Raw genomic sequence first — 16,324 nt, 5'->3', positions numbered from 1 at the left:
CAATTCATGCAAATTCACAACTCGGGCGGCGACTTCCTTATATATTTTGGCTTTGTCACGGAGCCTAACCAAAAAATGTTTGTTACCAGACAAAGCAGGAACACAAACATGTAACGACATCATAGCCATTTATTGCTTTTACACCACAACTCTTGGCTAAGCCTTCTGGGTAATGCAATATTGACCAAAATTCAAAAATCCAAATTCTCACGACCAATCCCAGGGCACATATAGTCAAACAACCATTCACACTCACATTCATACCTATGGACAATTTGGAGTCACCAATTAACCTAGCATGTTTTTGGAATGTGGGAGGAAACCGGAGTACCCGGAGAAAACCCACGCATGCACGGGGAGAACATGCAAACTCCACATAGAGATGGCCGAGGGTGGAATTGAACTCGGGTCTCCAAGCTGTGAGGTCTATGCGTGAGGTCTACGCGTTCCCCAATTTTAACAATGACCAAAGTAAATCAGGATACAAAAGAGCCAGCTGTGCCACAAGAATTCTATTAAAAGTTTCAGTACAGCAACGGTCAACAAAGTTGAACAGATACCAAAATCCAACCATAGACGGACGGCAGCATAGGCAGCGAGAAAGTGAACGACAGAAAGTGAGTGATTGAAAGAGGAAGACGGGAAAAGGGACAAGAGAAGAGGAGGTGGAAAAAAGGTATGGACACTTGACAGAGTGAATGAGGTCAGTAGAAGAGTTAAGACTCGTGGTTTGTGAGGCGTGAAAACTCATTCCACCTCTGGTCTCCGCCAAGAAGAAGGCAGCAAGTCTGGGTTCTTTCAAAACAACTATCTTTGTGTGCCCCTCTTGGACTCGTGACCCACACCGAGTAAAAGACAGCAAAAAGAAGAAAAAAAAAAAAAAAAACAAGCGAGATGGAGCATGACAGATTAGAGGTCTTGAATGTAACACGTGTTTACTCAGGTAGGATTTATTCAGGGACAGGAAGAGAAATCTAGCATGTTTTACTCAACATGGTTTTAACTGTTCACCATTTCCTTTAGGTTTACAGCTTTGGGGTTTTACTATAAACACACACATGCACGGACATTGTAGTGCTATCGCAGAAACAGACCATCCAACCCTGGACTCTAAAGGTTTCAAATTGTCTAAGACAAATAAAAGTATTACCATAAGAACGACAAATAGAGTTGGTCCTTTACGGAAAACCCAATCAGTTTCTCTAGTCACACTAACTGTAGCATGACTTGGACTTTTTATTCTCTATCCTCATACCGCTTTCCCATCCCCTCGCTGACACTCGTCCAATCCTCTTCATCTGACCTCCTCTTACTTCCCAATCCTCTCCTTCATGTTCTCCTCCAGTGTAGGCAGCTGCAAGCCTCTCAGAGGCTCTAATCAGTCTTCCACATTTTTCTCTGTGTATTGAGGCACCAGTGTACTAACCACTCATACGCCCTCCCTCTCTCACCCTTATTCTTTCATTTTCTCCTGCCAAGTCAGCTTTTGGCGCCCCGTCTCTCCCCCTTTCTGTCAGGCCTTTTTTTTTTTCTTCCCCCCTCTACGTTGTTAGTATGGAAAAGCACATTCCTCTAGTCAGTGGCTCTTCCTTTGCTTGGGCTAATTTGGTCGTTTATCTATTATCTCATTGGGTCCCGTGAGCCAACAGCTTTTGTTACACTAACGGTTTTATGTACTAATCTCCTACAATGTTTGTGTGCTTTACTGAGCTCAACATTGCACTTTATTCAATGGATATATGACAAAGTCTAAGCTCCATAGACAAGTTTCGGCCCAATTCCGCATCGTGTTTCCAAGCTGCTTGAAGCCCTGGGCTGTGCCGTACTTCTCTGGCTTGTATCAGGTGCCAATTACTTCTGCATTTTTTGAGTTCGAGTTTCAACAATAATAATAATAATAATAATAATAATGTAAACTGGAGTGTGTCTATATTCGGTTTCACTCGACTTAAAGCTCAGGGTTAGAAAAGTGGCTTCTCTACGTTTCATGGTTGTTTCCTGAACATTTTCATTGTTATGATGGACTATCGTAGTAATTGCATTCGTATAAATCGTATAAATACATTTATACGATTCCCACATGCGAGAACAGCAAATGTATGTAGCATTTTTGCTCTGATTTTGCTTGACTTCTAGTTACGAATACACTAATTTGCCCCCCATCTATTTGAGGTGGGCCGATAACAACTGGATGTGACGTCACATGAAACGCAGCATTTAGAATATAGTAAATACCTTATTTTCCAGACTATAAGTCGCACTTTTTTTCATAGGTTGGCTGTTCCTGTGACTTATAAATGAAAAAAAAAAACTATTTGTTACATAAACTGGACACCTTTTCTGTTTATGTTTATTTTTTTGTGTAGCTGAATAACCATCGTGTTAGCATATCTTACACCTATTCAGCCTGTTCTCGATTATTTTATTATTGTTAGAACTTGCCTTCCAAGGTGACGTAATGTCTGTTTTGGTCAAGTAGTTTGGAAAATAAATTACCTGCAAAAGATGCGACTTATACTCCAGTGCGACTTATAGTCCAGAAAATACGGTATAAACTTTTGAGACAATTTTTTGAAGATCGTCAATTCATTTACATGGAAATGGGAACCTCCAATTGGTTGTGGATACAAATGTTGTCTAACTCCAAACTGCAATATTTTGCACATGGAAACATGTTCAGTGATGGTTTTGCTATTAGTCAGTAGTTTTTTTTTTTTTTTATATTGGTTTGTGTAATGATAAGGGACTTTCAAACTCAATGGGTAAAAAAAAATGCTAATCTTGTAGGAGCTAACAATTCCTGGCAGAAACAACTACAACTACAACAACTATAAACACAGAAGTCATTTTCACCATTACACTCCATTAAGAGTATTGGTTTATTGATTCTCTTTCAAGATCCATCCAGGTCGCATGGGCAGCAGTGTCTGTAGGAAAGCCCGACTTCCCGGACTCTGGCCACCTCCTCCAGTTCCACTGGGAGGCACAGAGAAAAAAACATAATCCATCCAGCGTGTTCTATGGTCCACCCGGGGACCTCCTCCTAGTTGGGCATGCCTGAAAGGCATTCAAAAGTAGGAACTTCCTCTTTGGAGAAAGCCTCTTTAACTTGTGGGGTTCCCCAAGGCTCAATGTTGGGACCATTGCCATTTTCCTTCTACATGCTGCCACTGGGATCTATTTCTTTGCATATGATGTGCAAATGTATTTACATTTTTGAAACACTATTTAAATGCCTACAATAAGTTAAAAGACTTAAATTTTCTTAATTTAAATGACAAAAATAAACAGCTTTTCACATTTGATGAGGTTCTGGACTTGAACAGTGCCCTCGGCCCACTACGGTCCTACTGCTGCCCCTCTGTAAAAAGTCGGAGTGTTTTTAATAGTTATTTTGAACTTGACAAGCAGATAAGTTTAGTGATTAAAACTACTTTTTTTCAGCTCAGACTTTTTGGGAAGGTCAAGCCATGCCTAAACCAACTAGAAACAGTTTTGTTAGCTATTTGATAACATCTGGCATGAACTATTGCTAGTCTTTATACTCCGGCCTTGAACAGTCCTCAGCTTGCTGCTTACCATTGGTCCAAAATGTGGCTGCTCGACTATATTCCATCTGCTCTGGCTTCTCTGCACGAGCTGCCTGTTGATTTTATTATTTGGTTTTTTTTTTACTTCTCCACGGGCTGGCTGCACCTTATACTATACTGGAATCTCTTGTTCCGCAAACTTCAGTCAGCTCTGAGGTCATCTAACCTGTGTCTATTAGAGTGCCCAAGGTCTAGACTGAAAAACAGTCGAGACGGAGCCTTTGTGGTCGGCTCCACACTCTGGAATGCTCTCCCTCTGAAAAGCTGCTTCATCTTTTGAGAGTTTCAAATCAATGCTCAAACACACTTCTTTGCACTGGCTTTTAACACTGGACATTTCTTAACGGCTATGATGCCAGTCAGGAGACCCGGGTTAGTCTCTTCGTTGGAAAAACTCTATGTGGATCTAGCACAGGGGTGGGCAAACTACGGCCCGGGGGCCACATCCGGCCCGCCAAGTGTTTGAATACGGCCCGCCCAATCTTTCCAAAGTATTTCATTTAAACTCAACATACAACCTGGCATCATGGCCTGAGCCAACCTTTTGATGGTTGTATCAATTTCGTTTTTTGACATGGTCTGTTGTTTACAAAGTGCTCCTGAAAAAAGGGACACAAGCACATAATAATAATAATAATAATAATAATAATTATTATTATTATTATTATAATTATTATTATTATTATTATTATTATTATAATTATTATTAGATTATTAGATTATTATAATTATGATTAGAACTATTATGATTATTATAATTATTATATTAATGCTAATTATTATATTAATTATATATAATATTATTGTTATGTGTGCATATTTTACATTATAATAATATAATAATTATTATTTTAATTTTATTGTAATTATTATAATATTTTATTATTTTTAAAATATTTAAATATAAATATAAAATAATAAATAATAATAGCAGATTGCATGACAATTTTACAGATACAATAATACCAGGTGGACTGTTACGTGTAAAATATATAGTCTGCCCCCCCCCCCCCCCCGTAAATTTTGTCATATCAATGCGGCCCGCGAGTCAAAAAGTTTGCCCACCCCTGATCTAGCATCTTCTCCCAATACACCGGCTCCCTCACACATGTCAAAAACATGAGTGTTAGGCTGGAGATTCAGAATGATCTATATAGGTATGAATATTAATGTCAGTCATTGTTTGTCTATATGTGCCCTGCGACATTTGTATTTATTATGGTACTTTTATAACCATATTGTTTCGTTATACTTACTTACACTACAGCACTTCGGGGCAATAGTGGCTGTTTTAAAACATTGCACGATAAAATACAGACATAAAAAAACGACATAAAAAAACAGGGGGGCAGTATAATTGTCAACTGGCACAGGGTCCCTTAATTCAGGCTCGCTAGTGCATTTAAAACGGATATACTGTGTGCTGTGTTTAACAACTAAATCCCATTTCACAGTACTCCAAAGGTACATATGATTTAACAAAAGTGCATACACATTACATCATATGTATTTACTGGATGCGTCATCCTTGGGGAAGCTTGTGCTTGTAACCCACTTATTCACATACAGAAGTTCATGTTACTTTGGGGTGACAGTAGATACGTTTACATGAGGAGTTTTGCCTCTTTCCGAATGACTTATCCCAAAACAATGGTATACATGGAAAGGAATATTCCAATATCCAATGTCTACATGCGCTGTTATAATCAACCAGAATAGTCAATGAGGCATTTACAGTAAAACGTAAACATCAACATCGTGAATGGCGTATAGAAGGGTTTAGATTGTGTTCCACAGATGGCGCTAATGCACACGAAAGCTGCTTGCCAACCGCCAATAAACAACAGAAGAAGACGACGAACTGATGCTAACAACATTCCGTTTGAGTGGGTACAAGATACCTCAATCGGATTGGGGAAAGGAATGTTCCACTCCTGTGAAACCGATTATATATTCAATCGGATTGGCACTTTTCTTTCGGAATGAGGTGTATTCAAAAGGTTCAATTCTTTCGTTTGAGCAAATAAACCGAATGCAATTGGAATATTTGGAATATACGTGGCTCCTGTAGAAGATTCCACAGAACAAAATGCTTGGGAATGTGAAGGAAACGGAATCATGTAAATGAGTCTTGATTGATTATTCTGGAATTTTAATCGGAAATTTATAATCGGTCAGGAAAATCACCAATTAATTCCACTCCTATTTCATTGTTGTTTATTTACAATAATTACATTGAAGTTAATGAACTTGACCTTCTTGGGCGCCCTTAAAATTGATTCATTCTCGTGACTGGAAGCATTCTTACATTGTCTCTCATTCTTTTCATCCAATTGCCCTCATTGATTAGGAGTGGCGTTGAAGAGAATTTTTTTTCACCCTGAATCGCTCCATCCTCTTCTTCGTTCAGTGGCTCATTGATTATTTCTGGTGTTGAGGAGAATTGTCCACTTGGTCTTGGATTAAAAAGCACTAAGTGTTATTTGCTGTCTCTCTTTGCCAAGTCTGACCTCCCTTTAACTTGTAGTACAGACGTCGTCAATAAGCTCTGGCGTCATCCCACCATTTGCAAGGAAACTTTGCTTTTTTTTTTTCCCTGCTGTGTCTTCTGTTCTGAGCTGATGGCCTTGGCGTCACTGAGGCACCAAAAGGCTGTGGACCGTTGTTGGCATCTTTTCACTCTCAGAAAAGAAAGTGGTTGCTTCAAGTTCCAGTAAACGAATGCCTTGGTCATGTGATTTCTTGTTGTATGCTTTAAACAAAGCTGATGTGCTGTCATTTCCACTATACGTACTTTTTCTCAGTCTTTGAACCTTGCAGTTTTTACAGTGATATTTTACTTAACGATATTTACTATAATGGTATCGATGTTTGATTTTAGAGCCAAAATATCTGGTATCAGCGGTGTCAATATTTCAGTACTTTTCACTACTCATCATGGAGAACGCATGTCGAGGTTCATGTGATGTCTTTCAGGTGGAAGGCGATCGGTCTAGCGGCTTTTGTTGGGGTCAGCCAGTAGATCTTGACCGAATGGAGCGGCGCTAGGAAGTCCGCTGAACACTGGATCGGTGGCTGATTTGCCTCAGGGCGGGGGTGACGGTGGTAGCGACAAAGAAAGGAGAGAGACGAGGGGCCGAGGGGATTGTGTGGGTTTCCCAGGAGGACGAGGACAGTGATGAATGACTTTTCCGCTAGGCTGCTGTTAAAATAGTTATATTACACGCATTGTTTGGAGGAAAAAAAACATTTATTTAATTTAGAAAGTTTCAAAAAAAAACCTTCTGTGTAACGTCTTTCTATGTCCTAAATATCACAATATCCCACCACATGGACACCTGGTCCTGTGGATGGATGGATGGATGGATGGATCCTTCCTTCCTCCTTCCTTCCTTCCTTCACAATATCCCACCACATGGACACCTGGTCCTGTGGATCGATGGATGGATGGATCCTTCCTTCCTTCCTTCCTTCCTTCCTTCCCTCCCAATATCCCACCACATGGACACCTGGTCCTGTGGATGGATGGATGGATGGATCCTTCCTTCCTTCCTTCCTTCCTTCCTTCCTTCCTTCCTTCCTTCACAATATCCCACCACATGGACACCTGGTCCTGTGGATGGATGGATGATTCGATCCTTCCTTCCTTCCTTCCTTCCTTCCTTCCTTCCTTCCCAATATCCCACCACATGGACACCTGGTCCTGTGGATGGATGGATGATTCGATCCTTCCTTCCTTCCTTCCTTCCTTCCTTCCTTCCCAATATCCCACCACATGGACACCTGGTCCTGTGGATCGATGGATGGATGGATCCTTCCTTCCTTCCTTCCTTCCTTCCTTCCTTCCTTCCTTCACAATATCCCACCACATGGACACCTGGTCCTGTGGATGGATGGATGATTCGATCCTTCCTTCCTTCCTTCCTTCCTTCCTTCCTTCCTTCCTTCCACCGCTTATCCTCATGAGGCTTGCAGGGGGTGCTGGAGCCTATCCCAGCTGTCTTCAGGCGTGGTACACCCTGGACTGGTTGCCAGCCAATCCCAGGGCACATATAGACAAACAACCATTCACACTCACATTCATACCTATGGACAATTTGGAGTGGCCAATTACAAGTACTCCGATGTGTTTCCGAGGTCCAGCCTCCATTATTCCCAGTGAGGTGAAGCAACAGGTACACCAGTAAATAGCCGTACGTACATAGCGGCTATTACCGACTTCCAGAGCGGTTGTATTTCCTTGTCCGTCTGCAGTATTTTTCTTCATGAAGTATTCCCTTTCTTGTTTTTGTACGCTCCTACATTTTGTCATTGGCACGTTGAGCTATTGGGTCTTCAAGATGGCCTCCATGTTTTGTCTCAGCCATCTTTTTGAAGTAGCTGTTATTTTTTGTTACTTGCATTACCTGTTGCTCTAAACGTCTTTTTGTTCCTTGACTTTTTTGTACTAAAATGTTATGCATTTTTTGTAAAACAAAATGATGATTTTTCATTCAAACTAAATCCTCGCCAAAGTTGTTGTGAGTTGGAGCGTCAACTGGAATTTTCCTTTCCCATTTTGGCAGCTGTGAAACTGTCTGCAGTGAGTATCTTCATGTGTGTGTTGAGGTGATAAAGTGGTCAACTGGAAAGCCGCTGGGTTTCCCGGTTCCTCCTGCAGACAGACAGCGACTGTACCCCTTGTTGCCCCCGAGGCTGCATCATAAGCGTTTGTGGGAACAGTTTGTGTGAGATGATCTCGGGCAGAAAGGAAAACTACTGCCCACTGGCCATATGCAGCCCATTAAGCTTTCTCATCTGGCCCGCCCAACTTTTCAGAACTGTTTTAGCCCTTGAACCGCAAAGGAGTCACTGGCGACTGGATTTGGAATGTCACTTTTAAACCATGAGCCTTGAACCATTTCAGCTATTCAAAATCATCCTAATGGATTCTATAACAAGACGCTCTGTGCTTCCCGGTGATATAGACACTCATGTACACACATATCAATGAACATAGTAAAAATATGACACGATATTCTGCTTTCCCTTACCCAATATGCACAATATTATTGAAGACTGCAGCACCTTATAATCATTACTGGATATTTTACATACTATGTTTTATATCAATATATTTAGACTTTTTAAACATTTTAAATCATGCTTTAGAATCTCCTATTGCTGCTAGAAATGGAAGTGAAGCCAGCAAACTAAGTTCCACGGTATATTGTGTGCACATATAGACAAACAACCATTCACACTCACATTCATACCTATGGACAATTTGGAGTCACCAATTAACCTAGCATGTTTTTGTTTGTAGGATTCCTTATTTATAAATTAAATATTTTTCTAGTCAGAGCATAGAAAACCTGTTCACTTCTAAATAAGTCTGATTTTTTTTACATTAGAGCCCTGTAAGCATTAAATAACACCCCTATAGTTACCTTTACACTCATATTACCCACTGTAGTATACAAAATACACATAAATGAGCTATTTAAGACATAACTAAGACACATGCTCGTGGTGTATGTTGCTGTAAATGTGTTCTGGTGCAACAGAGTTTCTGCTTGACGTGGGTTATGGTCTCAACAGCAGTCTGTGATTTATATTCGCAATTATTGTGCCTGTGCCAGATAGTTCAAGACAGCACATACAGACAAACAACCATTCACACTCACATTCATACCTATGGACAATTTGGAGTCACCAATTAACCTAGCATGCATGTTTTTTATCTGTAGGATTCCTTACCAAACTCTGCAGAATCGAACCCAGTGTCACGATCTGAGAAGCGGTCCATGGCTAGACCCCCAGGATGCAGGTTGCTTTTAAAAATGGTTTCATTGAATACGGGCTTTTAAACCCCACTGATTGTAATTGCCACCAGCTGTGTACAATTACACCGGGGTCAACTTCCTCACAACAGGAAGTGCAGTACACCAAAAATAAGAGCATGACACCCAGGTCTTGCCGATCTCCTGACTGTGGCCAAATGTTAACCACTCATCCACCGTGTGGCCCATAGTCGCAAGTAAAATCTGTAAATCCAATTCAGTGTTTTGAGCTGGTCCGCCATTATAAGCCGTTGTACCACTTAAAGTATGTACGTTACATGTACAAGTACATATTAGAAGCCATTGTGACTCCAAAGTCAAAAAGTATGCCCAACTTTATAGTAGTCGGTAAAATAGGTACTCCAAATAATACATGAAATACCTGTTTGATAAACTACATGTGGACAATAAAAGCATATTTTGAGTGACTTCCTGTCAAGGTAGACAAGTTGACTTCCTGTCAAGGTACTAGGAACCGAAGGAAGGCAAGGAGAGAAACATTAGTGAAAGTGGGGAAACAAAAAAGACTACAGGAAGTGGTGAGAGTGATATTTTAGATGTTTGGCTCAACAGTGGTTGGTAAAGTAAGGCTGGGACAACTTTGTGGGAAAAAGACCACACACATCTGCAAACACACACACACACACACACACACACACACATAGAAGAACACGCACAAGCATTTGGTACATTCAAATCATTTCAGAGCTGTTTCTGATTATGTTTAGATGGCAACATAAACATGCACAGACGTCGTTCTGTCTGTTCCGATCATTCCATTCAGCTCGGCAACACTTTCTCACACCGCCTCGACTTTTCTCTCGTTACGCCACCTTTCCTGGTCTACTCCGGCTGCGCTTGTGGTTGTCCTCGTTCCTTTCTTCCAACCATCAAGGTCTGTTTCCCATCCAAATACAGAACGACAGAATGATGCGGGGTCATTGGCGAGCCAACAGAACCTGACAGCATCCGGAGGCGATCTGGACTAAACCCACTGGAATTAGCTCTTATGGCTGGACTGATTTTGGAAAAATCTGCCCAGCTTCCCCCTGATTTACAGCTTTGGGGCGTGGGGGGAACAAATACTTGCGCGCATACAGTACATGTGCACAGCACACGCTCATAATAAAAAGCTTTGATCTGGCGCCCCTCTACTATATTGGGGGGAGGCGGGGCATACTGCTGAGTCTAATGTTTATCACATACAGTGTGCCGTGAATTAGTCTCACAAATGCAAAACAAGTACATTAGATGGATAAAGCCACTGCTAATACTGGTGACATCGTTGTTTATCTTTCCCCAAAACATTCCCATTAAAAGTTGGCATGAGTTCAACCAAAAAAAGAGATTACATATGTTTTCCACTACCTCAGCGAGCGACCCATTCAGTTTGAGACCATGAATCTCTCTTTATCTTTTACCACATAATTGGATAATCTCCATCTTGAACTTTTGCCGCCACTACATATTTACACTAAGACTAAAAAAAGCCTCCGAGTGAGAAAAAAAACATCCATTCAACTTACTCACTTTGCTTTCTTTTGGTTTACATTTCTAAACACGGTTATTAAAATATAATATCAAATATCTCCATAGTGTGTTAACCTTAAAACAACAGGACCCCCCCGCCCCCGGTACTGGGGAGTACTGACTTATGTATGTGTTAATATGCTAATTGCTCAATATCAATAAACACATGTCCACGGCGCTACAAGAACATCACCTAAAAGCTAAACATGACTGATATTAAGAAAACACAAGACAATTCAAACCATAAAATAAAGTTGAAAACATGAAGCAGTCAGGGGCCCTCAGGGGCCATCGGGGGCCAGCAGAGGTCATGAATCATTTTATAAAACAAATCACTAACGCAGTACACTACGTTAACACTTAGCCCTCTTTTTTTCACACTTCATTGGTCCGAGACACAACTGTGAAAAGTCAATTTCAATGAAGTATTATCTAAATATTTTTTCCACATAATTAGAGCCCTCCGAACGTTAACTAGTACCCCTATAGTCACCTTTTTACTCGTATTTCCCAATATAGTAAACATAATAACTATAAATAAGACATTTAAGACATAAATATAACTCACACGTGTTGTGTGTTTGTGTAAAAGTACTCTAGTGATGGGGTCGACACAGTTGAGTTTTACCTTGACGTGGGTTACGGTTGCAACGGTAGCTCATGGGACTGTTGTGAGATAATTCAAACTTGAAATAAAAGCCTGTGTTTGTGTCTCACCCAACATTACTGTAGCATTACCAGGTGACCAGTGTAGAAAAGTAAATGTATAGTATTTGAATGCGTCTTTGAATGCCTTATATTTGTATTATGGATAATGGTGCTTTTTTTATGTTTGAATTTAGACACAAAAATATGCAACATTTCCTTCAATATGCATTTTAACTAATAAAAGTACGTATTCAACCACAAAATAGTGATGATTTATGAATTAGTATAATTTTTAAGAATCGTGATAAAATGAAGCCAATCTCCTGACCACTTGTCCACCATGCGACCTAAAGGTAATGTCATGTAAGCTAATGTCTCATCTGAATAACTACTACATATTCATTTTCCTGTAATATTTTTGACTAATAATAATCCATAATCAACCACATTCTTTAATTACATTTAGAAAAAAACGTGACATTGCCAGGAACGGCTGTATTGTTTTTTTTGGTGCTTTTACGTCCATTGTCGGAATGAAAAAATTATAGGCTCAATGATAGGGATGTCTGATATTGGATTTTTTTTTTTTTGCAGAAAAGTATTATTATTAGTATTAGCCGATAGGGACACTAACATGTGTAACATGACATATCTCGTCTGGTAGAATGAACATACAGTATATGTGTCTTATACAGCATTTTTGAAAAATATTGGTTGTAATGATCAGGAAGAAATCCGATACCATTGTAAATTTTTTATGCTAATATCGGGCCGATAATTTTTGGCGATCCCTACTAAACAAGCAATACAGGTAAACAGAACAAAAAGCGCTCCCAAGGGAATATAAACGGAAGACAAGCACAACACGATTGAAAGAAATCAGTCTTGCTACATTTCAGAGCAGAGAGTAAAGCCACAAGGAGCCTTTTAAATGCTTGCATATAAAAAGATTATAGTTCATTACCATGGTTTACCGGTAAGTACAATCGGCTTCTATAATCCACCTGCTCCTCCTCTTCCTCCTCCTCTTCCTCTTCCTCGGGCTCAGCTGTGTCACTTAACGCTTGGTTGTCATGCAGACGGGATGATTGTGGATGTATTTGGTCAATGACAGATGATGGACAGGAGGGAGAGGGCATGGGGGAACCTATGAAAAACAATAAAACAATAAAAGGGAGGGATTTAATGAATGATATATGAGACAAATCATGGGAATAGAATGACGATGCTCCTTAAAAGCGCTGGATTTTGGTTACTGAGAAAACACAATAAAAGTACTTCATCTTGCCCGCATCTACTACAGTAGCTTAATTGAACGACATGCTAACCCTGAACCATGCACAGAAGTCCTGTCTTCTCTTGGCGGACATGATGTTCACCCAGCAATGATTGCCAAGGAGACTCAAGGCAGTACACATCACAGGCTCTGATCGATGTACTAAAATAACTTTCCACTGAAATACTGAGCTCTGCGCCTGCTGGCATCGCAACATGACGCCTGAGGGAAACATGTAATGCTGCGTTCACATGACGGCTGACTCACGGCACACAAGAAAGACAAACTGTTATATGCCAGAACACAGGGTGGCCAAAATGTTTCCACATACAGAAACTTTGATATTCAGCACCTTTTGGTTTATTAAAGTAATTAAATGCAGGTGAGAATACAGTCATTTCCATATCCATTCTTAGGTCACCTGAAATCTGCAGATATAAATCATTATCCTGGTACTAATTAGCAAATAATTGTCATCAATAATAATTATTATAATATTCTAACTATTTTTCCATAGTTATTATAGTGATTAAAATAATGAATGAATGCACATTTCCTCACCATTTTAATTCACAAATGAAATACATTAATATATTCTTGCTGATTATCTCAACACTAGGTGCTGGAGCCTATCCCAGCTGTCTTGGGGCGAGAGGCGGGGTACACCCTGGACTGGTGGCCAGCCAATCCCAGGGCACATATAGACAAACAACCATTCACACTCACATTCATACCTATGGACAATTTGGAGTGGCTAATTAACCTAGCATGTTTTTGGAATGTGGGAGGAAACCGGAGTACCCGGAGAAAACCCACGCATGCACGGGGAGAACATGCAAACTCCACACAGAGATGGCCGAGGGGGGGATCGAACTTGGGTCTCCTAGCTGTGTGGCCTGTGTGGTAACCACTCGCACACCGTGCAGCCCTATAGATTTTTTTCATTATATTCGTTCATTCATTCATTCATTCATTTTCTACCGCTTTTTCCTCACGAGGGTCGCGGGGGGTGCTGGAGCCTATCCCAGCTGTCTTCGGGCGTAAGGCGGGGTACACCCCAGACTGGTCGCCAGCCAATCACAGGGCACATATAGACAAACAACCATTTACACTCACATTCATACCTATGGACAATTTGGAGTCGCCTCATTATATTCAATGAATACTTAATTATTAAAATACAATTTATCACACCAACAACAATGACTAATATTTGAACTATTTTTTCCTACAAAATGTTTGAATGATTGAGTAATTCCACTAAATGTTGTTTGTTGCTGCTTTATAGAAAATGGAAGCTTGGGGGAGAGAGAGCAACAACAATGTACAATGTTCAATGTATGTATTTTTCCATGGGTCATATCTAGTGTTGCGCAACTCTGATTGTGCTATGTGAGAAGAAGGCCTTCTGTGAGAAGCTATTCTGAAAATGCCAACAGAGCCAATAAGAAAATATAGGCGTAATATAGATGTAATAGTAATATTTAAGAGCAGTTTTTGTACATGTCCGGTGTAAGTAAATGTACCTGCTGGGTGACAACAGAGGACAGTACAGGACGAATGCAACAATGCCGTGTGTGTGTATCTGCTAAAAAAAAAAAAAAACAATAAAAAAAATATAATAAAATGCCAAGAACACCTGCCTACATGTGACTTTCTGTGTTCCACCAGGTCTTCCACACATCGTGCCTGGGAGGTGGAGATGAAGAAGAGACAGCAGAACAGGAGCCAGGAAACAATAATGAGATGAGAGATGAAGGAAGAGGGCAGGACAGCGAGCAGGAAGAGCAAACCCAGAGGAGATGTGTTAGAGAGCAGGGCTTCCAGGGCTTCTTCACAGGAAGCCACACTCTGGAGACGCTGACATAATAACAGCAACACTCTGATAGTCCGGTTAATTTAGAACATCACAACGTGGAGTGCACCGAGGTTAGAATACGGGCAACAAAACAAGTCATAAATAATCATGAATAACCCTTACGCTCCGTAAAAAACACCGACTTCCATTGCATTTTTTGGACAAAAAAAAACAAAAAAACTCATGAAATCAGACATTCAAGGTCACAACAATGTTGTGCCAGAGAATAAAGAAGCCAGAGAAGAGTGGAATGCTCAGCGAGGGTGAGGTCGTAGTCACACTAACCCAAATGTGGACTTGGTTTCAACCCCCCCACACCCCCATCCCCATCCGCCCACCCTCTCCTGGCCTGCGTCCACACTGTCAGCCTTTTGTTTGTCCCATCACTTTGATTTCTTTCTACATGTGGACGATATTCACCCTTTTTAGACACGTTCAGATGATTGATTTTAGACGAGGTTGCCACTGTTATTAATGCCTTGCTAGAGGAGTGGATGAATGAGGAAGTGCAGGGCTCTACGTTAAAAACCAAAATGACTTGCCCATGGGGAATCCTTAAGGTGAGAACTACTTGCCCGAACTTGCCCCATGTAAAATGAAAAGTGCCATAATGATATCATATATCAATATATGCTGATAATTCATCAGATAATAGTACTGATGCATTGTATTTGGAGGAATGTCTGAAAATTTTCAGACATACTACCTTACACATGGTAGTCGTAGTAAGCAGTGATATTTATAAGTTGTGCACCACAATTAAACATTATTGAATAGACACATTTGTGTACTAGTAAAGTGTTTTTAATCCAGAAAAAAATGTTCAATGGTCAAACAATAATTTGTGAAGCAAAGGTGAGAAAAATCCACAGAGAAATGGAAGCGCTAGATTTTGTAGCTTGTGCAAAATCAGCACTTGGTATTGGATCTAATGGGTGGTGTTTCATTGTGACCACTTCAAATTGTCACAGCAATGTGATTCACTCACCTGTGCCATCATTTGATTTGCTAACCGCTAATAAAATACTTGTTTAGGAGGCACTGCTTCATCACTTTTTGATGTTTTTTCCTTCACAAGTTGTTGAAGAATTAGACCATGTTGGCAGGGACGCCATGATAGATGTTTTCATAGTAAAACGATCGCTGATTGGTTGATCGCGAACAAGAACGGGTGTGGGTAAAACGCGGATTGTGGATTACGGACCGCGGTCTAAATAAACGATTCTGATTGGTCCATTTCAAGATTTGCAAGGATTGGTTTGCAAATTACCACCGGAATTACGCAGTCCGTGTTTTACCAACACCCAACAAGAACCGCTTTAAAAAAACTCTTGGCAGTACGACATGCTAAAGTACACTTGCCCGACGGGAATATTAATGATTGGATTTACTTGCCCCAATTTTGTTTTAACTTGCCCCGGGCCATCGGTACATCGTTATTGTCGAGCCCTGAAGTGTGCTGTGGGTTTCACTTTGGGATCCTTTAGAGCAGGTGTGGGGCTGCATGGCGGATGAGTGGTTAGCGCGCAGACCTCACGGCTAAGAGACGAGGGTTCAATTCCACCTTCGGGCATCTCTGTATGGAGTTTACATGTTCTCT

The 16,324-nt window shown here is 40.6% G+C and overlaps 1 protein-coding gene across 10 annotated transcripts in view; it reads right to left on the bottom strand.

Annotated features, from left to right (window-relative positions):
• The window catches only part of LOC131134245 (teneurin-3), a 254,858-nt gene that overhangs the window by 128,996 nt on the left and 109,538 nt on the right, over positions 1–16,324 (bottom strand). For 6 of the 10 annotated variants that reach the window (XM_058079310.1, XM_058079326.1, XM_058079334.1 and 3 more), the window contains one exon: positions 12,555–12,737. The exons of the other annotated variants lie outside the window; for them this stretch is intronic. In XM_058079310.1, the coding sequence (XP_057935293.1) occupies positions 12,555–12,737 (183 nt within the window). The remainder of the gene's footprint in view (positions 1–12,554; positions 12,738–16,324) is intronic. 10 annotated transcript variants of the gene reach the window in all.

This window comes from Doryrhamphus excisus, chromosome 1 (genome assembly GCF_030265055.1).
Source record: "Doryrhamphus excisus isolate RoL2022-K1 chromosome 1, RoL_Dexc_1.0, whole genome shotgun sequence".
NCBI classification, from domain to species: Eukaryota; Metazoa; Chordata; class Actinopteri; order Syngnathiformes; family Syngnathidae; genus Doryrhamphus; species Doryrhamphus excisus.
This window is presented reverse-complemented; position numbering and strand designations above follow the sequence as displayed.